Source organism: Trichomonas vaginalis (genome assembly GCF_026262505.1).
Source record: "Trichomonas vaginalis G3 chromosome Unknown ctg_13, whole genome shotgun sequence".
Lineage (NCBI taxonomy): Eukaryota > Parabasalia > Trichomonadida > Trichomonadidae > Trichomonas > Trichomonas vaginalis.
In genome coordinates, this window is record NW_026529101.1 from 15,338 (window position 1) to 42,205 (window position 26,868).

At 34.0% G+C, this 26,868-nt stretch overlaps 12 protein-coding genes and 9 pseudogenes across 21 annotated transcripts, besides 7 other annotated features; 11 read left to right on the plus strand and 10 right to left on the minus strand.

Moving 5' to 3' along the window:
- Positions 1-118: part of a mobile genetic element that runs on past the window's edge.
- Positions 119-120: 2 nt separating this feature from the next.
- Positions 121-22,336: a mobile genetic element.
- TVAGG3_1062460 lies at positions 1,882-2,570 on the minus strand (annotated as a pseudogene). The gene has a single exon. A coding segment is annotated over exon 1 (689 nt).
- Positions 2,659-3,139, plus strand: TVAGG3_1062470 (annotated as a pseudogene). Its single transcript has one exon. A coding segment is annotated over exon 1 (481 nt).
- Positions 3,153-3,261: a mobile genetic element.
- Positions 3,525-3,562: a mobile genetic element.
- Positions 5,803-5,839: a mobile genetic element.
- TVAGG3_1062510 lies at positions 6,826-7,300 on the plus strand (annotated as a pseudogene). The gene has a single exon. A coding segment is annotated over exon 1 (475 nt).
- On the plus strand, positions 7,603-8,571 carry TVAGG3_1062520 (integrase core domain-containing protein; the record flags this gene model as incomplete). The annotated part of the gene is made up of 1 exon (XM_051256053.1): positions 7,603-8,571. The coding sequence occupies one exon, from the start codon at positions 7,603-7,605 to the stop codon at positions 8,569-8,571; it is 969 nt and encodes a 322-aa protein (XP_051076720.1).
- Positions 8,588-8,649: a mobile genetic element.
- Positions 9,089-9,916, minus strand: TVAGG3_1062540 (KilA, N-terminal/APSES-type HTH, DNA-binding family; the record flags this gene model as incomplete). Its single annotated transcript, XM_051256054.1, has 1 exon — positions 9,089-9,916. The coding sequence occupies one exon, from the start codon at positions 9,914-9,916 to the stop codon at positions 9,089-9,091; it is 828 nt and encodes a 275-aa protein (XP_051076721.1).
- TVAGG3_1062550 lies at positions 10,886-11,208 on the minus strand (annotated as a pseudogene). The gene has a single exon. A coding segment is annotated over exon 1 (323 nt).
- Positions 11,297-12,238, minus strand: TVAGG3_1062560 (organellar and viral DNA polymerase type B; the record flags this gene model as incomplete). The annotated part of the gene is made up of 1 exon (XM_001294216.1): positions 11,297-12,238. One exon carries the CDS (start codon positions 12,236-12,238, stop codon positions 11,297-11,299), a length of 942 nt encoding a protein of 313 aa, XP_001294217.1.
- TVAGG3_1062570 (integrase core domain containing protein family) lies at positions 12,784-13,269 on the minus strand (the record flags this gene model as incomplete). Its single annotated transcript, XM_051256055.1, has 1 exon — positions 12,784-13,269. The coding sequence occupies one exon, from the start codon at positions 13,267-13,269 to the stop codon at positions 12,784-12,786; it is 486 nt and encodes a 161-aa protein (XP_051076722.1).
- TVAGG3_1062580 lies at positions 13,318-13,868 on the minus strand (annotated as a pseudogene). Its single transcript has one exon. A coding segment is annotated over exon 1 (551 nt).
- On the minus strand, positions 16,074-16,941 carry TVAGG3_1062590 (annotated as a pseudogene). Its single transcript has one exon. A coding segment is annotated over exon 1 (868 nt).
- Positions 17,298-17,723, plus strand: TVAGG3_1062600 (uncharacterized protein; the record flags this gene model as incomplete). Its single annotated transcript, XM_051256056.1, has 1 exon — positions 17,298-17,723. The coding sequence occupies one exon, from the start codon at positions 17,298-17,300 to the stop codon at positions 17,721-17,723; it is 426 nt and encodes a 141-aa protein (XP_051076723.1).
- Positions 18,072-18,561, minus strand: TVAGG3_1062610 (annotated as a pseudogene). Its single transcript has one exon. A coding segment is annotated over exon 1 (490 nt).
- TVAGG3_1062620 lies at positions 18,587-18,985 on the plus strand (annotated as a pseudogene). The gene has a single exon. A coding segment is annotated over exon 1 (399 nt).
- TVAGG3_1062630 (protein of unknown function, DUF4106 family) lies at positions 18,985-19,839 on the minus strand (the record flags this gene model as incomplete). The annotated part of the gene is made up of 1 exon (XM_051256057.1): positions 18,985-19,839. The coding sequence occupies one exon, from the start codon at positions 19,837-19,839 to the stop codon at positions 18,985-18,987; it is 855 nt and encodes a 284-aa protein (XP_051076724.1).
- On the plus strand, positions 19,889-20,397 carry TVAGG3_1062640 (annotated as a pseudogene). The gene has a single exon. A coding segment is annotated over exon 1 (509 nt).
- TVAGG3_1062650 (protein of unknown function, DUF4107 family) lies at positions 21,371-21,523 on the plus strand (the record flags this gene model as incomplete). The annotated part of the gene is made up of 1 exon (XM_051256058.1): positions 21,371-21,523. The coding sequence occupies one exon, from the start codon at positions 21,371-21,373 to the stop codon at positions 21,521-21,523; it is 153 nt and encodes a 50-aa protein (XP_051076725.1).
- On the plus strand, positions 21,828-22,148 carry TVAGG3_1062660 (uncharacterized protein; the record flags this gene model as incomplete). Its single annotated transcript, XM_051256059.1, has 1 exon — positions 21,828-22,148. One exon carries the CDS (start codon positions 21,828-21,830, stop codon positions 22,146-22,148), a length of 321 nt encoding a protein of 106 aa, XP_051076726.1.
- An 895-nt stretch (positions 22,337-23,231) lies between the features above and the next one.
- Positions 23,232-26,868: part of a mobile genetic element that runs on past the window's edge.
- Positions 24,065-24,472, minus strand: TVAGG3_1062680 (uncharacterized protein; the record flags this gene model as incomplete). The annotated part of the gene is made up of 1 exon (XM_051256060.1): positions 24,065-24,472. The coding sequence occupies one exon, from the start codon at positions 24,470-24,472 to the stop codon at positions 24,065-24,067; it is 408 nt and encodes a 135-aa protein (XP_051076727.1).
- TVAGG3_1062690 (uncharacterized protein) lies at positions 25,040-25,441 on the plus strand (the record flags this gene model as incomplete). Its single annotated transcript, XM_051256061.1, has 1 exon — positions 25,040-25,441. The coding sequence occupies one exon, from the start codon at positions 25,040-25,042 to the stop codon at positions 25,439-25,441; it is 402 nt and encodes a 133-aa protein (XP_051076728.1).
- TVAGG3_1062700 (uncharacterized protein) lies at positions 25,461-25,613 on the plus strand (the record flags this gene model as incomplete). The annotated part of the gene is made up of 1 exon (XM_051256062.1): positions 25,461-25,613. One exon carries the CDS (start codon positions 25,461-25,463, stop codon positions 25,611-25,613), a length of 153 nt encoding a protein of 50 aa, XP_051076729.1.
- Positions 25,793-26,377, plus strand: TVAGG3_1062710 (phage tail repeat-like family; the record flags this gene model as incomplete). The annotated part of the gene is made up of 1 exon (XM_051256063.1): positions 25,793-26,377. The coding sequence occupies one exon, from the start codon at positions 25,793-25,795 to the stop codon at positions 26,375-26,377; it is 585 nt and encodes a 194-aa protein (XP_051076730.1).

The window sequence follows — 26,868 nt, forward strand, 5'->3', positions numbered from 1 at the left end:
AAGTTGGTGTTATGGTTGTGTTGTAAAATATACGTTAACGGTTTTGTAAAGTGTCAAAACCGCTAAGTTGTGTACGGAGGCGCGCAGTGCCGCCGTACACAAGATAGGGATACTAACTTATAAATTTCCATTCGGGAAGTACACTCTGTTCTCAAACAATTTGTTAGCAATAGAACAAATACTAACGTAATCATAAACGTTTAAATCAAATTCTTTCAATATGTCATTGCGGAACTTAACAAAACCTTCTCTTAAAATTCTTACATCTTGTTTGCAATAAAATGTGCTATACTTTTCTAAGTCGAAGTGGTTCTCATCTATTCTGCAACCTTTGATGGAATCTATGTTTTTCATGAATGTATCTGCATCCCGGATAAACTTACATGCTTCAGAAATGACACCAGTTCTGTTGTCATTTGCTAACAAAACACTGCTGTAGTAGTTATATGGAAATACTTCTTTCGGTCCTGTTTGTAAGTTAAACATAGCAGGAAATAGTTTAAGCTTCTTATTTATAACACTGTAAGAGTCTTTTATAATAATTGCCCTTCCTTTATATAAGCCAGTTATTTGCATTGTTCGTGAACCTTTAATGATGGGAGTTCCTTTCACTTCTGTCATGTGTCTTAAGATGAAGTTTATATCATAACTGAGGTTATGGAAATATATTAAACTCTTGTCAGGAAGTCGCTCCAAAAATTCTGTTGCACAGTTCTGACCCCAAATGCTTTCACTCACTGAACCATCTTCACTGTCATAACAGATGTTAAAAGCTTTATGAAAGCCATCGGTACTGCACTCAAAGTCAGCAAAGAAAACGTGCTCAGGAATGAACTTGCACTTATTTTTATTTACTTCTTTTGACTCGGCTTTCTTCTTCAGTTGTACACAATACTTTGGAGCATATGTCAAATCTTTAAATGGTGCAAGGTTCTGTTTATATAAGTCAGTAGTATATGTGAAAAGTTCTCCATAAGAAATAGGTTCGAAATATTTGCACTCCCAAATGTTTTCATAACATCCCATAACGGTGTTGTTCTATCATAACGAACTACATATTTGTTCTCTCTCTTTGTATAAATCTTCATCTGTTTCTCAATGTTCATTCCACCACACTCCTTCAAGATTTCTATATAGTTGCGAATGAAATATGTTGTCATTGGTAATCTTTCGTTTAGCATGTAGTGGTCTTCAACAAGAAGTAAGTCAATAGTTCTAACAGTTTCACATTCTTTTGGTATATATCTCTTTATTTCATTATGTCTTGAGTCATTGAAATAACCAATGGTAACATTAAATGCTATACCTGTTGCGTCAGAAATTTCTTGTACTTTACTTTGAGGAAAGTCTCTAACACGAATGACTTCTCTCATGTGGTCAATAGTCTCTCCATCTACTCCAGCCTGAATGCAAGCATAAACGAAACAATTGTCTTCTGTCATAAGTGCTGCAGTTCTTTTGTTCAATTCATTGAAGATTTGGTAGCGCTCAAGATTTATAGGTAATGTGCAAAGATACTTCCAGAACCGACCGCTTCTCTTCTTATAAAACTTCTTTTCACCATTATCTTTCCAAAAGCTTTCTATAAGTGCTGGGTTTCCTGTTTGCTTAAGAGCTTCCAAAATGGCTTTCTGGTCATTTGTCAGTGTGCTTTCATCTCTATATGGTCTCTTTTTTGGTTTGCCTTTCTTTACATCTGACATCGTTAAGCCTTCATATTCTGTTAAATCATACATCTTTATTTCGGTAAGATTCTTTATGTTTGTCAAGAAGAAGTCATAGTGCATTTCAACAATACCTGCAGCATTTGCTTCTATCTCTGATATAAAGTTCTCCTTCAAGAGCTGATGTAGTAATGTTCCAATATTATTGAGGTTTAACGTAGAACATTCATACTTTCCACCAAGTTTATAACATACCATCCATCTCTGTTGTGAGTTTATTTTAATTTTCTCTAAGAGTCTCATGAAAACCTTACCGAAATGTTTGTATAAGTAGTCTCTGTTTGGTTCATCTAAAGCTTCGATGTTAAAGTCAATGAGTCTATTGCCTGACTTCACATTTCTCTTCCTATTCTCTTCATCTTTCTTTAACCATCTCTCACCTTCTTTTGGTTTGTCGTCAATGGAACGAATGACATCGTTAGCTTTGCGAACTTGTTCTATAGCACTTTTAAACATCTCTCTTCTCTGTTGTTTCAGTGTGTCGTCTCTTCTTCTTGTTTCACCAACGTTCGCATTTGTTATGTCAAACATCTCTTGACGAACATCATGCGAAAGAGCTTTACGAGTATGACCAACGTTCGCATTTGTTATGTCAAACATTTCTCTTCTTACTTCATGAGGTACTGAACGTCTATGATATAAGTCAATAGCAACGTCATTTAAAGGAAATGCTCTTGCATTTATGAACTCATGAATTCTATCATAACTTATTGCACCATTGTAGTCATTGAGGATGTCAGCGAGTGCCTTTTTGTTTGTTGCGTAATGCTTTGCAACATCTATATTAGCTTCTGTAAGAAGTTGTTTTATTTCCGAGTGTTCTAACTTAGACAACTTCCGATACATCTTTAGTAGGAAATAAAAAATTTCTTAGAAAAAAATTAGCTTAGATTTTTTAAGGCTAGTTTTAAAATATTTCGAACTTTTTATTATAATGAAACACATGCAAGATTGCAAGTTCTTTTCATACAATGCTCTCGCTAATGCCATCAAGAATGAGTTCAATAATGCTTCAAATGTTAATGTTATCTTTAACAAGAAGTTTGTGAAAGAATCTAAGTTTGGTCAGTATGTCAGACCATTAGCTATCGTCATTGACCGCAAACGTTATACTTCACAAGAGTTAGCAGTAGTTTTGAAACAAAAGAGTTTCTTCGTGAATGTCAAAGATACTCATTATACTGTTATAAAGAACTCTAACATTGACTTCTTCAGTATTGCTATGAATCTTTCCGAACAGAAAGAATATAAGAAGGGTGAAACTCTTATATACGAAAAAAAGAGATCTGACATTGTGTCAGATCTCAGTAAAAGTGACATTTACATGTCAAAAAAATAGAATGAGTTTAAGTAATTAAAATTGAGGGTGAGAGTAGTATTGTATGAAATAATATCTCTCACCCTCCAATTCATCCTATGGCGCCGAAAAAATTTTGGTGAAATGCGACCACATTTCACCAAAATTTCTCGGCGCCATATAGAGAACTAGAGCCTGTGAGGTACTGATACTATCCATGTACCTCGCAGGCTCTAGTTCCAAGCCAAAATGGCTAAAAATTGCCCGCAATGTGAACAATTGCGGGCAATTTTTAGCCATTTTGGCTTGGAATTGGAGGGTGAGAGTAGTATTGTATGAAATAATATCTCTCACCCTCCAATTCATCCAAAGGCTAATATTTTCTACATTTCCATAACATTCATTTCAACAGAAACTCATTCAAAATTCTATATATTTAATTTTTCAATCTTATTCAATTTCATATTCAAAATTAATTTGAATTACATTCAAAACATTTATACTGTTGTAAACAGAAATTCATCAAAAGTGACACCTCAGAAAAGCTAAAATATTGAATTTTTGGAACTTTTGATAGAGCACGTTTTTAAATATTAATTAAAGTAAATGTATATTTTGTAAAGATTCTTTTTAATAAAAAAATAAAATTTTGAAGAAGAACACAAAATCTTCTGAAAAATAATATCACATAAACTCATATTATTTTCTAATATATAACTATTTTATATAAAAATCAAATTCAATGATCTTAAAAGCGAAGGATAAACCTCAAAATTTACGAATATAATGAGTGGGAATATAATGCTTATCTATCATAAAACCATATGAAATATCAATTTTTGCTTTACGCCTAATTTTTGACGACAATTAGCAAAAAATGTTAAATGTTAACACTCAGTCCATTTGAATATGAAAAATAAAATTGACTTTGATTAAATGTTTTTATTTATCATGCAATTCTTCTTGCGACCAAAGATTTGAATAAAATTTCAAAAAATAAGATAGCTTAAAAAATAATATACGGTAGTAAGGGTTTCGTTTTGCGAAAAAAACGTACAATACGCAATTTCGCTAAAAAAACATTTAGCTAGCAATTTCGACCTTTGACTCCACTCAAGACGTCACTTTTTTAATTTTGCGGTATCATATTTTTGGAAAATCTTTATGAATATTATCTAAAAAGTCTCTTTAATATCTATATTTCATATTTTTATCGATTTTTAAAGTTTTTGCGAAAAGTATTCAATTATTTTTGCTATTTGGTCGGGTAAATGTCAGATTTGCGACATTTTCTGATATGATATTCAGATTCTACGTTGATAATAATGCTTATAGAACCCTCTTGCTATTGTGTCAAAATTGCGAAACCGATAGCAAAAATATCTCGCAATATCAAAATTGAGATATTGGGTGAATTATGCATTATAGAGATTCAAAATCTGATTTGTGAAAACATCTCATCAGTTTCTAGCTAATTCAAAAATCTTTACTATCTTATTCGATTAAAATGAAAAGGGAATAGTTTCATTATGCTTTAAATGACAGCCTTATAATATAATCATAGTTTTCGCTCAATATGCAGCATTTTTTTTTCGAAATCTATGGTCAATATCCTAAATACTGATTGCTTTGCATTCATATCTCTTACATTTTCTATACCCACATCACTATTCATTGCTATTCCTATCTTTTTCATTTTTGTTTGTTTCTCATAATTTCTCAAAAAACATGATAACTTGATATTTGTAAATATCATACTTTATAACGTAAATAAGAACTTGACCTATTAAGAAAAGCAGTAATGAAAAGAAAATCTGAAATTCATAAAAATTACAAGTTTCTGATGACAATTAGCTTAATTAAACCAGGTACAAGATTATATAATTGTATTTTCTATCCAATTATCCATATAATATCTTATCCAGAAAAAATAACTTGATCAATACCAAATGATTTTTTAACTAGTAAATAAAGTATTTTCTTTACACACACATTGTATATCATAGTTTTTTTTTGGTTTCGCAAAACATCCAAAAACAAATATGCTATAAAAGTGACAATTTTAGCAAAACGAAACCCTTAACGGTAGTGTTTACTAATAGATGAATAGTATATAAATTCTATTAAAATGGATTTGATCCAAAAAAATATAAAACCAAAAATAATTGTTATAATTTAAATGAAGAAGTAATTTAAAACGATTTTATTTATGATCAAATTTTATATATTTTTTTGGATCAAATCCATTTTAATAGAATTTATATACTATTCATCTATTAGTAAACACTACCGTATATTATTTTTTAAGCTATCTTATTTTTTGAAATTTTATTCAAATCTTTGGTCGCAAGAAGAATTGCATGATAAATAAAAACATTTAATCAAAGTCAATTTTATTTTTCATATTCAAATGGACTGAGTGTTAACATTTAACATTTTTTGCTAATTGTCGTCAAAAATTAGGCGTAAAGCAAAAATTGATATTTCATATGGTTTTATGATAGATAAGCATTATATTCCCACTCATTATATTCGTAAATTTTGAGGTTTATCCTTCGCTTTTAAGATCATTGAATTTGATTTTTATATAAAATAGTTATATATTAGAAAATAATATGAGTTTATGTGATATTATTTTTCAGAAGATTTCATTCTATATGCCTATGAAAAGTACTCTCAAAACTAACTTTTCCCTAATTATAATTAAATCTAGAATATTGTATTATGCTTAGTATTATTTCATTTTTCTCATTCAATTTAGAATTTACAAATGTCAAAAAATTGAGAGCTGTCACTTTTGATGAATTTCTGTTTATTACAATACTTTATTAATAACATAATATCATTTGTTATCAATATACCAATTCGGCTGTTCTAATTTTGGATTCCCATTCATAAATTGATCAATCTATATTGAAACTTATTCAAATTATTTTCTTATTGATAACATTTTATTTTTATTTGTCTTCAACTATTCATTTATTTTATCATTATTTTTCGATTTTTTTTAGTTTCAATTTTTTTATTATCTTTATTGTTTTTTATTTTTCTAATTTTTAAAAATTTCTGCTTAGAATCTTAATCTCATTTTATTTTTCAATAAAAATTCATGTTTACCAATATTCAATCATTTTTCTCGTTCCCCAAATTTTTATTTTATCTTAATCGTTACTAATTTCTAACACATTCTTTTATAAAAATTATTCTGATCGTAATTTTAATTTCGCCATTGTAGTTATTCACTAATTTTTAGTTCATTGTTGTTTTCTCATTGTCCAATTTTATTTTCTTCACTTTAAAGATTTTTTTAAAAATTTTACAATTTGAATTCAACTTTTGTGAAAAATATTTTTTCAATAATATCTTTCAAAATTATTTATATTTTCTATATTTTATTCAATTGTTCACAATTTATTATTTATTCAAAATTCATTCTCCTGGATATTTATACCCAAATAGACTTTCACTGGCTAGAGCAATCTCTAACCAGGTTACACCAACATCAAAAGCTATCGTTGCTATTGACTAATGTTCCACTCAGCGATGGTATATCACGTAATTGCATTAACAAGTTAACTTACTACAAAAGCCTTCTGTGCTTTCGTCTTATTACTATCGAAGAGTTTTACAAGCACTCGTCCAGAGAATTTACAAGTTTATACATATTCCATAATGGAAAATTCTACAATTGCATTGAAGTCTTACCAACAAAAGATGAGATCTTGTTGAATCGATACTTGGAAGAACAAAATTACAAAGAGTAATGGTTCTACTCCTCTTAATAGTGCACAACAACAGCTCAGACCCAGCAATGGTACATCTCCTCTTAGTAGTGCACAACAACAGCTCAGACCCAGCAATGGTACATCTCCTCTTAGTAGTGCACAACAACAGCTCAGACCCAGCAATGGTACATCTCCTCTTAGTAGTGCACAACAACAGCTCAGACCCAGCAATGGTACATCTCCTCTTAGTAGTGCACAACAACAGCTCAGACCCAGCAATGGTACATCTCCTCTTAGTAGTGCACAACAACAGCTCAGACCCAGCAATGGTACATCTCCTCTTAGTAGTGCACAACAACAGCTCAGACCCAGCAATGGTACATCTCCTCTTAGTAGTGCACAACAACAGCTCAGACCCAGCAATGGTACATCTCCTCTTAGTAGTGCACAACAACAGCTCAGACCCAGCAATGGTACATCTCCTCTTAGTAGTGCACAACAACAGCTCAGACCCAGCAATGGTTATACTCATCTTAGTAGTGCACAACAGTTAAATCCTCAAGCCACTCCTTCAAACCAATCATCAGGTACATACAATCAAATTGCTCCTAATCCCATCAGTTCCGATCAATCAAGTCAACGTGCCAATCCTCCTAATCCTCAATCTCGTCCGCACGACCAGTTTGTTGATATTCCACTTTCCCGTGGTAGACCCAAACAACCAGTTCCTGATGATCTCATGCAGGCCATTCTCAATTTATTCGAACAACATGGGCGACATGGTATCATCCCCACTTACCTTAGGCTTAATAAAGATATAGCATTCGCCCATGAGCATGAACAAGATTTTGTTCGAATGAAAGATGGCCTGCTTCCAGTTATGAGCTCAACACAGGACTGGTTTCAGAATGTGCGACGTGACAAGCCTCTCAATCTTATCTCTAAAGAAATCCCCGCTGACATTAATCAAGATGATAACCCTACTCCATATGCTATAAATTTACAAAATATCAAATATCTTCCTCTCCCTCTACCTCAGGCTCCATCAAGGCATATGGTCGAAAAGGCTTTTATCATTCTTGGATTAACACGTCCACGGGGACCCAAGAGACCTAAAGGGAGGACAAGATACGAGGCTTTACTTCCAAATCAAATCTGGCACGTTGACATTCACTTTCTCAATAAACGCAGAAGTGAATTATTGTATGGAGTAATAGATGATTGTACCAGAATGGTTTTGGAGTGGCAGCATCTCTCCTCCAAACATGCAAATCAGACCGTTAAGGTAATTGAGCGGGCCATAAAACGTTTTGGTCCCCCTCATACCATATGGTCTGATAATGGAGGAGAGAATAGAGGTGAATTCCTACAAGCGATGAGATGCAAAGGAATTCGAAATGTCTATATTGTGCCACATTGCCCTTACCAAAACGGTAAGATTGAGCGATTGTGGCCCAATATAGAAAACCGCAATCTAACATGGAGTAAAATTCAGAGTTGGGTCAATTCCTATAACTCCAAGCCCCATGCCGCACTACCGACACGTCTTCTCAATGGAAGGAAAATCAATTATAGTCCAAATGAATTATGGATGAAGGGGCCCATTTGGAGACCAGGAATGCCTGCCAAATGGGTCGTTGATGGAGTTACCCAAGACTTTCTCCCAGGATCAGTACAGGCTAGAGAAATACCAGAACTCCAAGATGAGGAAGAAGAAATCGATAATAAAGATGGTAAAAAAGAGAAGGAGGGACAAAGTGAAGAATATGAAGGTGGATATGAAGAAGAATATGAAATAAATTATGAAGAAGATAATGATGAATAAAATGTCACTTTTTATATTTTTGACACGTAAAGTTGTCACTTTTCTGTCAAACCGTTTTTATCGTTTTCGTATATAACAAAACAAATGTGAAATATTATCCTTCATCTCTGAAAACAATAACGAACAAAGATGTTATACAGAAATTCTTACCAAAGGTTGAAGAAGCTTCTATTGACATTGACGAAGGAAGTGAAATGGTTGAAGAAATTGACCCTGAAGCTATTTAAGCAAAAATATATTTTTTGGTTAGTCTTCATATCGATATTTTACAACAATTCCCCAATGTATAAACTTTTCATACGCTTTTTCATAAGCTTTATATACCTTCAGAAATTTTGCATAATCTTTAGAAGCATTTAGATATTGTTTAAATGCTTTGTATGTCTTCAGAAATTTTGCATAATCTTTTACATGTTGTTCGTTCTCTTCTTCTGTCATGAGTTCCGAATATTCTAAATTCATGTTCTTTCATATGAGATAAAATTTTATAAAAAAATAAAATTAGCTTAGATTTTTTTTATTCTTCCTCTTTGAAGTTATCGAAATATTCTGTTATTTTTTCCTTCAGTAATGTTAAGTCTTCTTTGAATGTAAGTATTGTGCAACCTTTGATGTCATAGTGTGTTTGAGGAAGAGTATTTTTGACAATTTCCTTTATTTGCTCATTCGGTGTCATTGAAATCGGTAAGTTTTCACGATAGAACCAATTTCTGTCAGATTTATATATCTTAGCTAAGTCATAAAAGCTCTTGTTGTTTCTTCTAACTAAATGCAACATAACCATATCTCTGTCTTCTTCATTTTCCATCTCTTCAGTATAAATCATATACTTATAGTTCTTTTCCTTTCCTTTTGGTACCGAACGTGGTATTCTTTTCTGTATGCTTTTGTCTTTGGATTCAATGACTTCATCTTTTGCTTGAAGTTTCTTTTCCATATCTTCACGTTCTTGTCTGTGAAGTTCATCTAACATCATGAAAATATAACAAGCATAACGGGGCCAAGCCCACATTGCTACAGCATTTACTAAAAGTCTATGAACATAATAACCTTTCAAACCAGGAGCCAAATTCTTGCGATTTTCGTACGGAATCTCTTCCCCCGGTTTTCCGAGGGAAGCAATCATATGAGGAAATTCTTCTAAAAGTTCTTTTGTCTGTTGGTTTTCAAACCAATGATATGCTTGCTTTGTAGAACGAAGAGCATTCATTATACTTTGCATCTGGTACATATCGTCTTTGACCGAACGAATGAGTCTCAATTGTTTGTTATACTGTATGTATTCATATTCTTCATTTATGGCTTCATGGACTATAACTGTTGTTGTGTTCTCTAATGTTGTCATTACTGTCTTTACATACAAAATAAAAAAATAAATAAAAATAAAACTAACTTTATTTTTTTTCATGAAGTTTGGTCATTTTCAACATAACCTTCATTGCATGAAAAGTGTCATATATAACATATATATGATATTTTACTAAAAAATATGTAAGCGGCTCATAGCTCAGTGGTATGGACTCCCTTGTCATAAGTGTCCAGGACCTCAGTTCGAGTCCCGATGGTGTTCAGGTTTTTTCCTTTTCTGCAAAAAAATTGAGAGAGCATTGAATTTGCAAGTACAAAGGGTCTATTTGGTGTTAGACCCTAGCGAAGAAAATATGGTACTGGAACGATAGAAGTTTACATTTGTAAAGTTGGACGATAAAATTTACTGACTAACGTCGGTTCGCATCCTGACTGACGTCGGTAGAGACCATGACTGACGTCGGTATGGAATGCTCTCAAAATCTTCGAAATTGAAAGGTTTATGGAATGACTTCAGGATGGGTCCTGACTGACGTCGGTTCGCGTCCTGACTGACTTCAGGATGGGTCCTGACTGACGTCGGTTCGCGTCCTGACTGACATCAGGAAATTCTATCGTTCTACTTTACAAAATGTAAACTTCTATCGTACATGATATTTAGTTGACATGGTAATCTATCTTCATGTAAAGTTTGGCGGTTTGAAACCGTCGGGAACCTTCACTTTTTTGACGAACTTTCCACAGCAATTTTTAAATTTTGTGAAAACTCAGCGGTTTGACACATGCCATATGCCATTTTACTCAGAATCTCACGAATTCAGCAAAAATAATGAGTTCATTTACTCACAATATTTTTGTACAAAACGACCCCAAACTTTTAACTTCTTTTCTGCAGCTTCTAATGCTATCTTAGCGAGTTCATATTCTCTAAATTCTCTCTTTAAATCTTCTTGTTCCCATTGGTCTAGTTCGTATGGAGAATCTCTATAATCATAACATATCTCACGTTCATGTTCTAATTGTTTTTCGCGCATTTTTCTAACTTCTTGTTCGAACAAAGGTTTAGCATTCTCTACTGTATCTTCAAGTTCTTCTTCATCTAATTTCTCATGAACTTTCTTGTCTATGGAGTCCATAATATCTTTGACATAAAATGCATACTTTACAGAGCACCATTCAGCAACAAAATGAACGAGGTCAGGATGTATGTAAATACCTTTGAATTCATTTATAACGCCCTTAGTAAGCTCATAAAATGCTTGTTTTGAGGTCGAGCCACTTTTGGCTCGACCGTATTCTTTCAACCAAAACTCAAGAATTTTCGTGAATTTCCTTAAGATAGAAAAAATAATGTTTATGTTAGCATGTTAGATCTAACACGTTTTCTAACCACTTTTCTAACATCGAAGAAAACTATTTACAAGCGTTTTACATGGTATATGTTGCGATGGTTCATGACTTTAAACAGTTTTGTAGCTTCTATTTCTTCACGAAGGATATCAAAAATTTTAACTATGCCGAAGGTTTCTTTATATTTCTTCTTGACATCAGATAATAGGAAATCGTCAGCAGTTGGATAGTTTTTGTTCAGAAATGCTAACATGTCCATTTTATCTTCTGCTGGTTTCTCTACTTCTTTCTTTAAGTCAGCATAGTCGTTTCTCATACGTTCTATCTCTTTGACGGAGTAGTTATATTTCCTCATTGCTGCTTTACATTTAGAACATTGCGGATTCATTTTTGCGTTATACATTGAAATAAAACCAGCTAGAACAACCAAGGCGTCAATGGTTTTCTTTAAATCTGAAGCAGTTGGTTTTATCTGTTCATTCCATACCTTACCTCTTCTATCTTTATCTCTTATCTGCCATACACATTCTGCAACTAATGAAACAAAATTGTCGTATGTCTTAAACTCCCCAGATTTATATATGTCAGAGATGTTCTTATATACCATGTCGCAATCTTTGTCCATAACTTTATGGTTGCAATGATATCCTAGAAACTCATAATTTACTTTACGTATGAACTTCTTTATTTCTACTGAGTCAGTTGGCTTCACTTCTATTTCATCGAATTCAGGAATAGTGAGCTTTTGTTGTTGGATTTCAGGCAATTTGGGTAAATGGTCAATAATGTCCTGCATGTCATAAAGATACTGTTCATTTTCTTCATCCTGTGCGGTACAGTCTAAATTACTTGTTAAAAGTTCTTGCTTTATCTTCTGGATTTTTGTTTCAAAAGTATATGAAGAAGGAATAAAGCTTTTCATCTCTACTAACATTGACGTAGGATTCATGACTAACGAGTTTGGTGCTGTTGTTGTTTGAACTGTTGTTGTGCCGATTGTTGAAATCATATCTTTTATACAAAATAAAAAAATAAATAAAAATAAAACTAACTTTATTTTTTCTGTCTTAAGGAAATTCATGAAAATTCATGAGGTTAGAAATGAGGTTAGAAATGAGGTTAGATCTAACCATCTACCCTAAACATTATTTTTGCTGAATTCAACAACAAAATGAACGAGGTCAGGATGTATGCAAATACCTTTGAATTCATTCATAACGCCTTAGTAAGCTCATAAAATGCTTGTTTTTGCATCACATTTTGACGAAGTGAAGATCTTCACTTCGTCAAAAAATCCCTGAAATCAAGAATTAATTCCCGTCAAATACAAAAAATGAGGGTAGAAATGAGGTTAGAAATGAGGTTAGAAATGAGGTTAGATCTAACTATCTACCCTAAACATTATTTTTGTTCATGGACTTCGTCCTCGCCGCTTCGGTCTGAAAGACCTCAGGACTCAAAGAGTCCGTTTGCGTCTTTATGTTAAAATAAATGGTATCATTAATAATACATGACTGTTCTCATTCATGTCTGATTTACATCTAATGAAAAAGTTTAGAAGAATTTTCTTATTCTTTCTGGCATATTTTTGTCTTTCCAGTACTCCCGCTCTAATGGTCCCAGATGTGTTGGCTTTGACTCTCTCAAGTTCTTAGATGGTATAACATCTTCAACGCCTCCTTCATATCTTACTTTATAAGTGTCATCGTTTATGTTATAGCCAAGTATTTCAATAACCACTCCTCGCTTTGCTTCGTCAATGGTTTCAGCAAGTTTGCCATTACTACTTTCGACTAATTTATGTCGAGGGTAAAACGCAATAGAGTCGTCAGCAGCTTTTATAAGATATCCATTACCTTGCGTAGAGTCTACGATATAATAGTTTCGACTTAACCTTAAACGTTTCTTTGTCAACGGTTTGTCGTCAAGAACTACACGAACTTTTGTACCAGGAATGAGGGTAAATTGTGTTGAATTTCTGATATTTTGTGTTTGGCTTCGTTTCTTTTGTATATACTTTTCTTCTTGTTGTTGTGTCATTGAATTTGGTGTATGTCCTGTTGTAGAATGTGTTGAGGAATTATATACTTCGAGAAAATGTTTCATTGTTTCTTCGGTAAAGTCTCGCTCTTGATTTAAATCTCTGAGCGTTCTTATGAAGCGGTTTATGATGCCGAGTATGTTATGGTTATGGTCTTCAGTAGTGTAGTGAGTTATGTTATGCTTAATGAGAAAATCTGTGATTTCATTGCTGAGGTATGCACTGTCTTGGTCTGATGTTAAAGTACTTGGGCTATGTTCTGCTACAAACTTTTGTAAAACTCTTACACTTCACGAGTTCCTTTATTTTTCATTGGATATGCATATGCTTTACGAGTGTTAACATTAATGAAGATGAGGAATGGTTTATGTCCTCCTTTTCTGCTTTGAATGAGAGTGTCAAATTGGTATGCGTCAGGAGTGTTGGAGTAAATTGGTAAAAAGTAGTCGTAAGGGTTTATTTTTGTTTGATGTACAACATTTTTGTCAAAGAACCTTTTCACTTCAGCTCTGTTAGTAAATCCCCAACTCTTTGCAGCTTCATTGAACTTCTTAAATGACCTCCATGGATGTTGTTCGAATACTTCTTTCAAGCTCATTTATGTAAAGTTAAAGATTTTATTCTAGGCTCAAGCGCGTTCATTGAACGCGGTACCATGCGAATACAGTCATAAATGGTGGCATATAATCTTCACCCGAGCCTGTTGGATTTGTTGTGAAAGTGTGTGAATGATTTCCTGTGGTTCCACAGAAAATACCTGCGCTTGAATCTACTGGGTCACTTGAAATATCATATCTATGCATTCCCTGTCTATCCGAACCTGCTGCAAGATTTGTATAACCTCTTTTTGTTATTGAATGTGAATGACTACCTGTTGTGTTTGTAGTTCCTGTATGAGTGTGCGGTGGAAGGTTTGCTTCTTTAATTTTCTTCGAACCCCCTGTTTGCTTTGAAGAGTTAGCACAGTATAAGAATTTGTCTACAATCTGCTGCCATGTACCAAAACCTAAAACACTTGCTGGATTTGTTGAGTTCATTGACGTATAAATAGAGCCAACAGGATATAATGTTTGAAGAATCTGGGCCTTCATTGTTTGAAGCTCTGTTTTGTCTGCTTTCTTATCTAACATTGTTGGTAGTTCATATGCTTCAAAGTTTCTGGCATGATCTTCGATATTCCTGCAACTCTTATCTAAATTGTTAAGAGTATCTTTTACGCTTGTACTCGGATTCTCTAAAGGTGCACTTGAACCCAAATCATAGTTCAATATTATGTCGTCTGCTCTAACAGTAGTGAAGGATTTATGTGTATGATTTTTGTCGGCTTTATTGTCTAACATTGATGGTAGTTCATATGCTTCAAAGTTTCTGGCATGATCTTCGATATTCCTGCAACTCTTATCTAAATTGTTAAGAGTATCTTTTACGCTTGTACTCGGATCTCTAAAGGTGCACTTGAACCCAATCATAGTTCAATATTATGTCGTCTGCTCTAACAGTAGTGAAGGATTTATGTGTATGGTTTTTGTCTGCTTTGTTGTCTAAAGAAGTTTGAAGTTCATTTATATCGGAGATATTGTGTTTATGAGATTTCAAAACTTTGTTCGTTGCGTCAAGTTCATTTTTGTCCGCTTTACTTTTAATAGCATCTTCAAAAGTTATTTTTGACTTAACTCTCAAAGTAAATCTTGGTTCAACTAATACACCGTTAACAAAGAAGTATGAAGCATAAATTTCAGCGTTATAACCAAATGATTGTGGTGCTATACCTGTGTCATACTGTACAGTACAGTGTATGTCATAACCTTTAGCACGAATGAATTTATATCTTCTTTCATTAACATTTTTCGTCTTCACTTCTTCATCCTGTGTTAAATATCCATGATAGTCCGTTATAATCTGTTCGTCTGAACTTATATAATGAACATGGTTCTTGTCCGCTTTACTATTTAATGTAGCTTGAAGTTCATTTATATCGGAGATATTGTGTTTATGAGATTTCAAAACTTTCTTCATTGCGTCAAGTTCATTTTTGTCCGCTTTACTATTTAATGTAGCTTGAAGTTCATTTATATCGGAGATATTGTGTTTATGTTCTTTATCTGCTTTTTCGGCTAATTTCTCTTCTATCTCATTTATTTCAAGTTCATGCCTACACACCACTCCCGAAGAAGTATTTTTCTTCAGCTCTGAAGAACGTCCACTTCGCCATCTTTGGTGTCAATAATGAGACTTTGTGTTAAAACCTTTCCTGTCTTAATGGATGTTTGTAAAACTTCTTCTTCACCGTGTTCGGGGTCATGGTCGTCATCATATCTTGTGAAATCAGAGATGTTGTCATACATTAAGCATATCTGTCTCAAAAGTTCTGCTATTTGAAACTGGAACGAAAGATATACAGAACTTTTCATCATCTCCTAAAGTCAAGTCTGCTTTCTTAAGTATTTCTTGAATGTATGCAATGAGAACAGAGTACCTTGGAAAATATTCGAACAATATTTCATTAGCTGTTGGTTTTGGTGGTTCTTCGGAGTTCTGTTGTTTCAGTTCCTTCTGTAGGTTCTGTTGGAGTTTCTGCATCTCTTGACTTCAATGCTCTTTGCTCTCAAAGACCTAAATGTTAGAGCACCGGGTTTTACAAAGGACTTTATAAATGCTTTAATAGTTCCTGGTAAGTTATTGTTAGCATTAAGTAAGTTCCTTATGCTTCCATCATGTACGTCCATAGCACTATGTAAAAAATCTATACTTTTCTTGTAGTCAGCAATAGACTGACTGTGATTTTTTAAAGATTTGTCAATACCTTTAAGCCAATCTTCATGCATGTCTGATACTGAGCCAAGAATATCATTTGCTTCCTTTAGTGTATTTTGTGCTTCTCGTAAAGTATCCAATCCCGTACGTGCATTATTTGCTATACGTCTTACAGTATCTATTTGACTCCTTGTTTCTTGCATCCAACCAGATAAAGTTTTAATAGTATCCGAACCATTTGAAATGAAGTTCAAAGCATTTTTAACGTCATCTAAAACTTGTTCACCAAGTACTGCCCATATCTTTCCGATTTGGTATTGAAGAACTCCATATGAAGCAGCTGTTAAACCAGTATTTATAAGGTCCCATATCCATGATTTAGCAGTTTTTCCATCCTTTCCATCCTTTCCATCCAAACCGTTTTCGCCTTGAGGTCCTTGAATTCCTTGAATTCCTTGTATTCCTTGTGGTCCTTGAGGTCCGGTGTCACCCTTCTCTCCTTTCAGTTCATCTTTATGTTCGTTATAATATTCTAATGTCATAAGGTGTACATCATTACTGCTACCAGCAACGCCGAGAATTTGTTTCTCATTCATGACTAAATTCTTTAGGCATTTAATGTTGTCGTCAAATCGAAAGCTCTTTAACAATTCAATGAGAACATTTAATACTTTCACTAATGAGGCATCTACTGTAGAATTTATATATTGCACCGTTCCATCATTTATGATAGGAACTTTACTTATTGTAATGAATGGGTCATAAGTGTTAAAAGTATCGAAATCAATGACTTTTTTAGTCTTTCCATCGTCAATGACTAAATCATTGCCTTCAATGGTTAAAGTTGAGTTTTCGTTTACTAGTTCATGTGCTCTTCTTGCTTCATTTGTTTCATACGCATATGCAGCAATAGTCATATTTTAATGAGAATAAAATGTTGTTCTATTTGCAAAGTACAGACCCAAACGAATATGGAACAGTAAAGCTTCAAACAAACTTAGGTCTTCAGAATGAAGCACTTGCTTTCAGAGTTGTTGACTTCAATACTATCGCAACTTTTGTCATAACAGATGAAACAGATTTCATAGAGATTGAAATAGATGACAAAAGAAGTTTTATAACATTTCCTAACAGAGCAGAGTATAGAATAGATAAAATTGCTGGAGTCATAGATACTCTCATAAATGAAGAAACTATTGACAACATAGATGTCAAACTCTCTTCTGAGGGAACATTGAAGTTCAGTAGCAAGAAAGAGTTCAAGATAACACGAATGAGTCATAGAGTTCAATTGCTTCTGGGAGCATACCATATGCAACTACCTTTGAAAAGTGTTGACAAAACGATTGAGATGAAATCTGTTCCATACGTATGTTATGGCAACTGTTTGTACATTGAGTCAAAAATAGCTAATGTCACAGGCATTTCAGGAGTTAATAGTAAAGGTTCAGTAGAGTATAAATCTTTCTGTTATGAAGTAAATTCAATGTTCATTCCAAACGTTCCTGTCATAGCAACTCATTTAGGTAAATGGGTTCGCATTAGTCCTCATAATTTGAAAGACATGCAATTCAGACTAGTTGACTTTCAAGGCGAGCCTATAGAACTGAAGGCACCAGTGCGAATGACTGTTGAAGTTGACTTTTTAGAAAATATTAAATGCAACAGCTTACAAGAGAACTCAGAGCTAAAAATATAAAGTATGAATGTTATGTATTAGGTCATGAACTTTGGTTGTTGCTGTTTGATGAAACAAATGAGTTAGTTATGTCAGTCAAGAGAACAGAAAAATATTGTGTTAGTGAAAACTGCACCAAGTCAATAAGATTAGGTTTGCATTATGAAGATGAGTTCGATACTGTTGAAGAAGTTTTGGATAGATATTACAAATTGCTTTAATTTACTAAAACATATTTCAAGCAAAGTTTATAGTAAGTAGATAGTTTTGTATACTCGTTTGAATATTTATACTTAAACTCAACTCCTGGAGTACCTGGTGTTTCAATGATGCGGATGTTACCTATTTTCATGAATATTGGAGTTTGACCACAGCATTCGATTTCAGGGTCGAGATAGTCAATGACACATTGTTTCCCTGTTATTCGTGATATAACATTTTCAAGGTCCTCCTTTGTTAGAATTATTTGGTTCTTGCTTATAAGATTTGTCAAAAGCTTCTTATCGTCTTTGAGTAAAATTGTTTGGTATAACTGAAGAAGGTAATGGTCTACGTTATCTGAAGGATTTGTTTGAACATTTGTGTAAGGGTTGTCGTTGGCTTCTCTTGAAAGAATTTGGTCCAGTGGTGGATACTCTAACTTAACATCTGATGTAGCGTTAGCGTTTGAAGCTGAGTTTAAATTCACGGCGCCATGCTCCAAGACCGAAGGTCCCGACTTAAGTTCTGGTTCTTTTTCTTTCAAACACTCCGAACTATAGTTCTTTATGACAATATTGTTTGTCGTTCGTGAGTCAACATTTGATGTTGGTTCAATTGGAACATTAACGGCACCAGCTAAGATGGATTTGCTTCTCATTTCATATAGAATAAAAACCTTTTATATGTATGAAATGAACAATATACTCGACAAGGGTTTGAATGTAAAGCTAACGAATGAAAATATTGTTGAATTCACTGAGACAGGTGCTGTGTATAAAGATGTAGAACTACTGAACAAAAGAGCTAAGGGAAGAAGCAGGAACATGAACAAAGGGTGGAAGCCTATAAAAATTTATGTCAATGATGGCTCGGGAGGTTCAAACATAAAGTATGCAGAAAGTTATAGAGTTTATGCTCTCAAAGGTGAAAAGCCTTCATTTAAGAACAGCTATTCTAACGCATATCCTCAAAAGCTAACGGATGGGGAAGTGGATGATATGAATGACAGCAAAAATATTAACAGAAATGGCGACAGAGATGCATGGAATTTGTTTACCATCAGTCAATTGAAGGTTAAACTTTAAAACAATGTTGGTCGTTCCCATGGAATATTTTTGACTTTAATGGTATTAGTCATGATATGAATCTCAAGGTATGAACGAGGAGAGATGAGAGACTTATATGCTTCCCAAATTTCTTCAAAAGGTAATGTTATACCTGACTGTTTCCAAATGAGTTCAATATCATAGCGTGAGAAACCTTGAAAGATAACGAAGTCAGTTATGAGACGTTTTATGTTTAAAGCTAAAAACCTCCATGTTTGCATAAGTATTGCTACAGTTAAGTGGTAATGTCTGACTTTAGTAATGATGTTAGCTAATGGTGAGTCAGGCTTTGACACTAAACCTTTTCCGGCGAAGTCGTCGCAAACGAGCAGAGTGTTTGAAGGATACTTTTTGAAGGGGTATTTTGAAAGTTTTGACAGAATGTAGTTTGTCAGTCGTTTCATATCGTAAACTCCTGAGTACTGACGTAAGTGGTGTTTGTCAATAATTCTTTCCATCTCCTCAGAAGTCTTTTGCATTCCTGACTGTATAAATTCAACGATGGCATAATATTTCCTCTTACGTCGAATGTAACGTTGAAGAAATTCAATGAGTTCGCTATCTGGAACTTTAACGACAGAGGCTTGAACTTTTGACATAAATGTTTTCGCTGTTGAGTCCATAGAGTCTGAAGTTGCTGATATAATGATTTGGTCATAGTAAGAGTCGTTTCCTAAACGCTCTGTTATGAGTATATGACGAATGAGGTTAAATGTCTTTCCTGACCCCATCTTTCCACAATAGAAATACACACCATTTGAACAGAACTCATAGTCCTTACTGAAAGGAAGAATGAGAGAACTGTTGAGCTTTTCACTACTTTCATTCATGTCTTCATCTACGTCATGTATTAAATGCTTCATTTTATCTCCATTAAAAATGCAAGTCAGAAATATTCAGAACATAGCACCGAGTCTAACTGACAAGAGTATAAAGATATACTATGAACACGTTATGATGAAACCTACCAAAATTCAAGAAAGTCAGTATACTTATGAATATCCAAGACACTGGGTAGAGTATGTAGGAGGTGAGAAAGCTATTGAAATAAGACAAGTTAGAAGTATTCCAGCAGGAAGAACAATATTATTGAAGAACTTTAATGTTTTGAGGTATAATGATGAAACAAAGAAGCAAGATAGTTTTCCTGTTGCTGTGTATGTGAACCTAGATACAGGAGATGACATGAAAGTTTTTAACACAAAGCTTCAAACGGTAGTGAGAGAACAACTGACTGCGGAAGGACATCCATTACCTTCAGAAGTTACCATAGCATATAATTTTGAAACAAACTCAATAGATTTTAAAGTCGTCTCTGCAAAGAAGTCAGGTTTTACATTTAATGAAGCAGATGTATATTCGAATGAAAACTTCAAAGCTATTGCATGGTTAGATAATGACGATTGCTTTAAGAAAATATTTAAATTCAGTGACTCAAAGATGTCAATAGATGACCTTCGTGGAATGTTACCATCGACGTTTACAGTAGTAGGTTCAGCAGGATTGCTTACAAGATTGTCAATTGGTGGTATTTGGTCTCGTGAGAACATTGTTATAAAATCCAGTATAAGTGAATTTGCTGAAGAATCTATATTATGTCTTTCAAACTATATGTATTCGCCGCCGAAGCATTATAGTATAACAAACTTTGTCAGTAAGTTTAACATAAGACTTGTCGAACCTTCTTCAATGAAAGATGTTGTGCTACCCAAAGACGGAAAGGATGGACTCATTATTGAAATGATTTTAATTGCATATTAAATGAGCTTGTTCTTGAAGGTCATTCATGATGAAATAACTGTTGTAGAAGATGTTAGCAATTGTTCAGACATTTTGAAGCGTATAGATGATATAAGAAAGAAGTTAGATAGACCGCAAAGCGGTGAGGGCGAAGCTCGTGAGAACGCTTATGTTTCATTGACTTTCTCCAGTAACGAGAACTTTTATGAGATAATATTGAAGAGAGATGATTTTAATATGGTGTAAATGGTAGCTTGGGCAGCTTTAGGCGCAATGGGAACAAAAGCATTAGCATTTGGAGCAAAAGCACTTGGAGCTTATGACGCAGTAAATAAAATGAGTGGAGGAAGGGTTTCGAAGACATTAGATGCAAATAAAGGGAAGATTGGAGGCTGGGTTGCAAAGAAGTTAAGATTAAATAAAATAGGGCTCATAAATAAAGCATCCAATTTGGTTGCGACTGCGTCAGAAAATGCTTTAGGAAAGGACGATGAGTTTGCAAAACACGCAAAAGACTTTAATGACCAGATGAAAGGTGAAACAATGCATTTAAATAGAGTTGATGGAACTAAAGAAAATGTTTCTTCTCCACCAGTAGTTCTTCCGTATGGTCCCTATGGAATGTATGGAAACCCTTACGAAAGACCATTTGACCCATTGACTGGTGGAAGTAACTGGTATCATTACGGACGAAGAAGAAAGACAGTCAAGTTGGAGACAGACGTGAAGAAAGCAACTAAAAAGAAACCAAGGAAGAGAGTTATAAAGCAATGAATTCAACAGGGTGAAAAAAGAGGTGAAAAAAGAGGTGAAAAAACAGGTGAGATCTCACCACTTCACCTAAATTTATTTTTGGTGTAAATTCACAAGGTTAGTTATCGGGTTAGATATCGGGTTAGATCTAACCTTCTACCCTAAATTTATTTTTGTTGTAAATTCACAAGGTTAGTTATCGGGTTAGATATCGGGTTAGATCTAACCTTCTACCCTAAATTTATTTTTGTGCTATGTTTTCATACGTGTGAGGGTGGTGATATCATTAATTTTTAAGTTTATTTTTTATTTTATTTTTATATAAATGACGAAAACTATTGAGATAACAAACTACAACGGTCATGAGTTCAAGAATTTGTTCTTCGTTCCTCGTGAAAATACATTCTATCAGATACGAGGGAGAAAGGGTAAAGTTAGTTTGAGCGTTTATGACTACAAGCATAATGGAAAGTTTATACAAGCATACGATACAAACGGTAAGCGTGTTTCATTAGCTTTGTCAAAACTTACTAACATTTATTTTGACAGTGATTTTGACCTATATGAAGAAGAAAGTGAGTCAGAAGATTATGAGCTGTTATGTGAAGCACAGCAATGGGAGGAGTTGCAATACTTTTGTAAGTGAGAACGTTTATTTTTACATTAGTGAGTTTGTTAGTGAAGTGGTTGGCGGCTTTGTAAATATTTAAGGTTAAGTTGGTGTTGTCGTTTGTGTTGTAAAATATACGTTAATGGTTTTGTAAAGTGTCAAATTCACATATAATGGGTAAGGAGGCGCGCAGTGTCGCCGTACCCATGATATGTATACTAACTATTCTCCTTCGTCAATGTTATACTGGTTTGCATATTCAATATAGATATCGTTTATTTTTTCTTGAAAAGCTTGAAGAGTTGTTTCTAAGTTTATAAGCAAACTAACTTGTAAAAGTTTTCCCTGTTCAAATTTCTCATACATACGTTTTTCTTTGTTATAGTATCGAACTTCAAAACCGACCGTAAATGGGAAAACATGTATGGCTTCTGAAATGAACTTCATTCTACGAAAGCCAATAGCTTTTGTGACGGATGGGTCTCTTAACCATCTTAATGGGTAGTCAAAACGATAGCCTTCATGCTTTACGGTATCTGTCTCAAACTTTTGACCTACATTAGTAAAAAGTTCATCTAATGGTTTAGTTGTAGCAACTCTAGAATTTTCTTTTTCTATTGGAAGCATATTTTATCTAGAATAAAAATGTCGAAAGATATTGCTTCCATAAGAGAAATACAACACAACCGACAACTCATTATGCAAGCTCTAAATAAGAACACAACAAACTTTTCAAACTATTCTAAGATATCTGAGTCATTGAAAGAAGGAAACTTAAAACTGACATTAAACCCTTTAACAGATGAGTTTCTATTTCAAGACAAGAAGAACAATACTGTCTGTATAAATCCAACAAAAGGAACTTTAAACGAGAAACCTATAAATGAACTTCTTTTGAAAGCAGATGTTGACAACAAAGCTGACAAAGAATATGTAGACGATGCAATAGCAAAAGAAGAAGAAAGAGCTAACAATGCTTATGCAACAAAAGAACATACTCATCCTGAACTAGCAGACAAAACATATGTTGACAATAAAATGTCAAGTGAAGTGACAAGAGCTGAAAACGAATATTCTAAAAAGACTCATACACATTCTATATCTGATATTACAAACTTACAAGAAACATTAGAGACAAAAGCAAATAAGACTCATACACATACCATTGCAAATATTACAAACTTACAAGAAACCTTAAACAGGAAAAGTGACGTTGGACATACACATACCATTGCAAATATTACAAACTTACAAGAAACCTTAAACACTAAAGCAAATAAGACTCATACACATTCTATATCTGATATTACAAACTTACAAGAAACCTTAAACACTAAAGCAAATAAGACTCATACACATACAAGTTTTACAACTTTTACAGCAGATGATATTACACTAAACACAACCTTGCCAAGTAAAGGTCCAACAATACCACCGGCAACAAGTCTTGTAGATACTTTGATATCTAATGACAATAGTATTATGCATCTAAGACAGGAACTCAATGTGCTTAAACAAATTTTGCCGAATCTTATTTACCCGGTTGGCTCATTATATGTTTCAATGAACTCTACCAGACCAGAAGTAGTACTTGGTTTTGGAACTTGGACTCAAATAGTCGACAGGTTTTTGTATTGTGCAAACTCTTCAAAGGAAACAGGTGGAAGTAAAACGATTTCAGGTGCAAATTTACCTGCACACAGTCGTTACATAGATTTAAGTACATCTCAAGTAGGTTGGCATAGTCATAGATATGTTGGTTGGTCAGGAATGACAAAAGGTAAAGGATATGATGTTAAAGACGACGTTAAGTTTGCTATAAATTGTTACTGGAGTGACACTCAGGGAGATGGAAACCATACACATTTCGTTTCAGGATATACGCAAACAACGGGACAAAGTAAAGAATACATGCCACCTTACATGACAGTTTACGCATGGTATAGAATTGCTTAGTCGTCATTTTCAACTTCTTTAGCATATTCGTCAGGAGTTGTCTTATATTTGTTAGGAACTGTCTTTGAAAGTATACCACCTTGAACTTTGACAAGTTTGAAACGAGGTCTGGCAATAGTAGTTTTATCTTCTGCTTGCAGTGTGTACATTTTGCCATGTTTGCCTAAAACTTCATAATATTCTCTTGTATACTTTCTTCTATTTTTACGAACACGAATGTGAGTACCTGTCGGGTTCCCATTGTTGTCATAGTCAATAGTATTTTCATATGGGTCGCGTTTAGGTATTTCTATTTTTACTTTGTCACCTTTCTGAAGTTTGAAGCCCGGCATTCTTTCTTGTTTGTCTCTTTTGACTAAATTATTAAATATATAGTCTTTCTCTAAGTCAGGGTTGTTTTTCATTTCTTCGGGGAGTGGTTTCCCAAACCTTTTTGTTTACGGTTATTGTAAATATTTAAAACTTGTCTCATCTTTGCCATGGAGAAGTGTCTATATTTGTCGTCATATGACATTTCATTTGCTTCACCACCTTGTGGTTGGTTTAAGTCTCTTAACATTTTTATACAACCGTCAATGACACCAAGAGCAGAATGGTTTTGGTCGACAATGAAATATTGGTTTACATTTTTTGAACGCAGATAGTTTTTTACATCATCTGATTTGAAAGAACTTTCACAGTCAGATGTCAGTTTTGTTGGATGGTATTTGTCAACGAATATTGTCAAAGCAGTTTTCACATCTAAAATATTTTTGGACCATAATGGTATGGCTTCACAGTATCTTGTGTTTTGACCAACAAATATTAACCAGTATGGAGGTCCATCTGTTCTAACTCTCGGAATGTTTTCCAAGATATCCATAAACCAAGCATTTGGTGTTGAACTAAAGATTTTTATCATGAGTGCTTTCTTTGTCGCTTTAGAAACATAGGGGTCCTTGTTCGGATTCGTCATTTTTACCCTATAAGAAATGGGTTTATTTGGCGCATTAGCAGGAGTTGCATCCAGATTTTTACCCGCAGTGGGAACAATAGCCAGAGGTGTATTTGGAGTTGGAAGGAAGATTTTGAGTACATTAGGTATACTTAAAGAGAAAGCACAACCTATTATACAAACTGTACAGAAAGGTTGGGATGTAGCACGAGATGCAACAAATCTTATTCCAAATCCTGAAACAAGAGGAAAAGTTCAAGGATGGATGGACAATGTAGGAAGACAAGCAGGAAACTATTATAACAAAGCAAATGACTACTATAACCAAGCAGGACACTATATGGACCAAGGTGAAAGATTCTTTAACAGAGGATATAACCATGCACAACAGTGGGTAAACAATAACCAACCTCAACCGCCTCAAACGTGGGGAATGTAAAGTTTTTTATTGAGATGAAATGAACAATGCAGCATTGAGACAAATGAGTTCAAGATGGATTTGTCGGCTTCCAGCATTTACACCACGTGTTTGTAAAGTTCTTCCTATACCTCAGGAAGTTTTAGACCGACTTAAAAAACCTAAACAACCAGTTGAAAACAAACCAAACTAAATTTTTTTACTGAGATGAAATGAACAATGCAGCTTTAAACAGAATAAGTCATGGAAGACCACCTTTTACACCACGTGTTTGTAAAGTTCTTCCTATACCTCAGGAAGTTTTAGACCGACTTAAAAAACCTAAACAACCAGTTGAAAACAAACCAAACTAAAATTTTTTACTGAGATGAAATGACCGAAGAAGTTGAAACGGTAGATTTGACACCACAAACAAAAAGTTCAGAACCATTGTCAAAACCTGTCAAAGAACTTACAGATGAAGAGAAAAATTCAATAATAGAAAGTGCCAGGTCTGGAAATACAAACCCTAACTACAAAGTCACTTTTCATAGAAATGGAACGGCTAGTATCTCAAAAAAGAAACAGACTCTCACAAATAAAATATTGAAGTCTGAAGGAGCTTTCGAGACAACAGATGGAAAAGTTTACTTCACTGACCAACAGTTCATTATAGAACATCTCATTGACTTAGAGTCGAAATATTCTAAACTTTACAACAAACACAAAAAGTTGAAAGGAAAACAAAAACAAATGGCATATGATATTTATGAAGATGTTGACGACACAACTGTTCCTGCAAGTGAAGTAAAGTCAGAGGAACCGAAAAGTGACGAAAAACCGATAGAAGAAGAAAAACCAAAAACTGAAGATAAACCAAAACCAAAGTTTAGTTTCCAAACTAAACCAAGTCAACCTTCATTAGCTGGTATGGGTTGGCGTCAAAGACTTATGGCAGCAGGCGGTTATGTAAAGTAAAGAAAAAAATATTTTTTTATTTTTATAAAAATGCCCCCATATAGAATGGATAGAAAGTCTGCTAGAATAAAAGCAGAGTTACAAAGATATGGTTGGAGAGTTTCGAAGAATTTTAAATATAGGAAGGGAAGACCCATAAAAGTCTATGACAAATTGTCTGGTCTTCGCTACGAAATGGATTTGGAAACAGCACGTGCCAATTATCCAAACAGACTAGAAGGTTAGAAGAAGAACGTCTTATGGACATGCCTTTCGATGTTAGTGAACCTCAAGTTGAAGGACACGACGGCTTTGCCAGATTCTACTGGAAACATGACGAACAATTGCATCCTTTGAGAAGGAAAAAAGGAAAAGGTGAAGACACACATGCTCCCATGGAAAGAACAAGATATGCATATGAAAAGTATCGTGAAGTTAGAAGTCAAATTACATCTGGTCGAACCTTTACAGTAAACTTTGACGAAGGAAAGAACAAAGAAGGCTTCATGGGA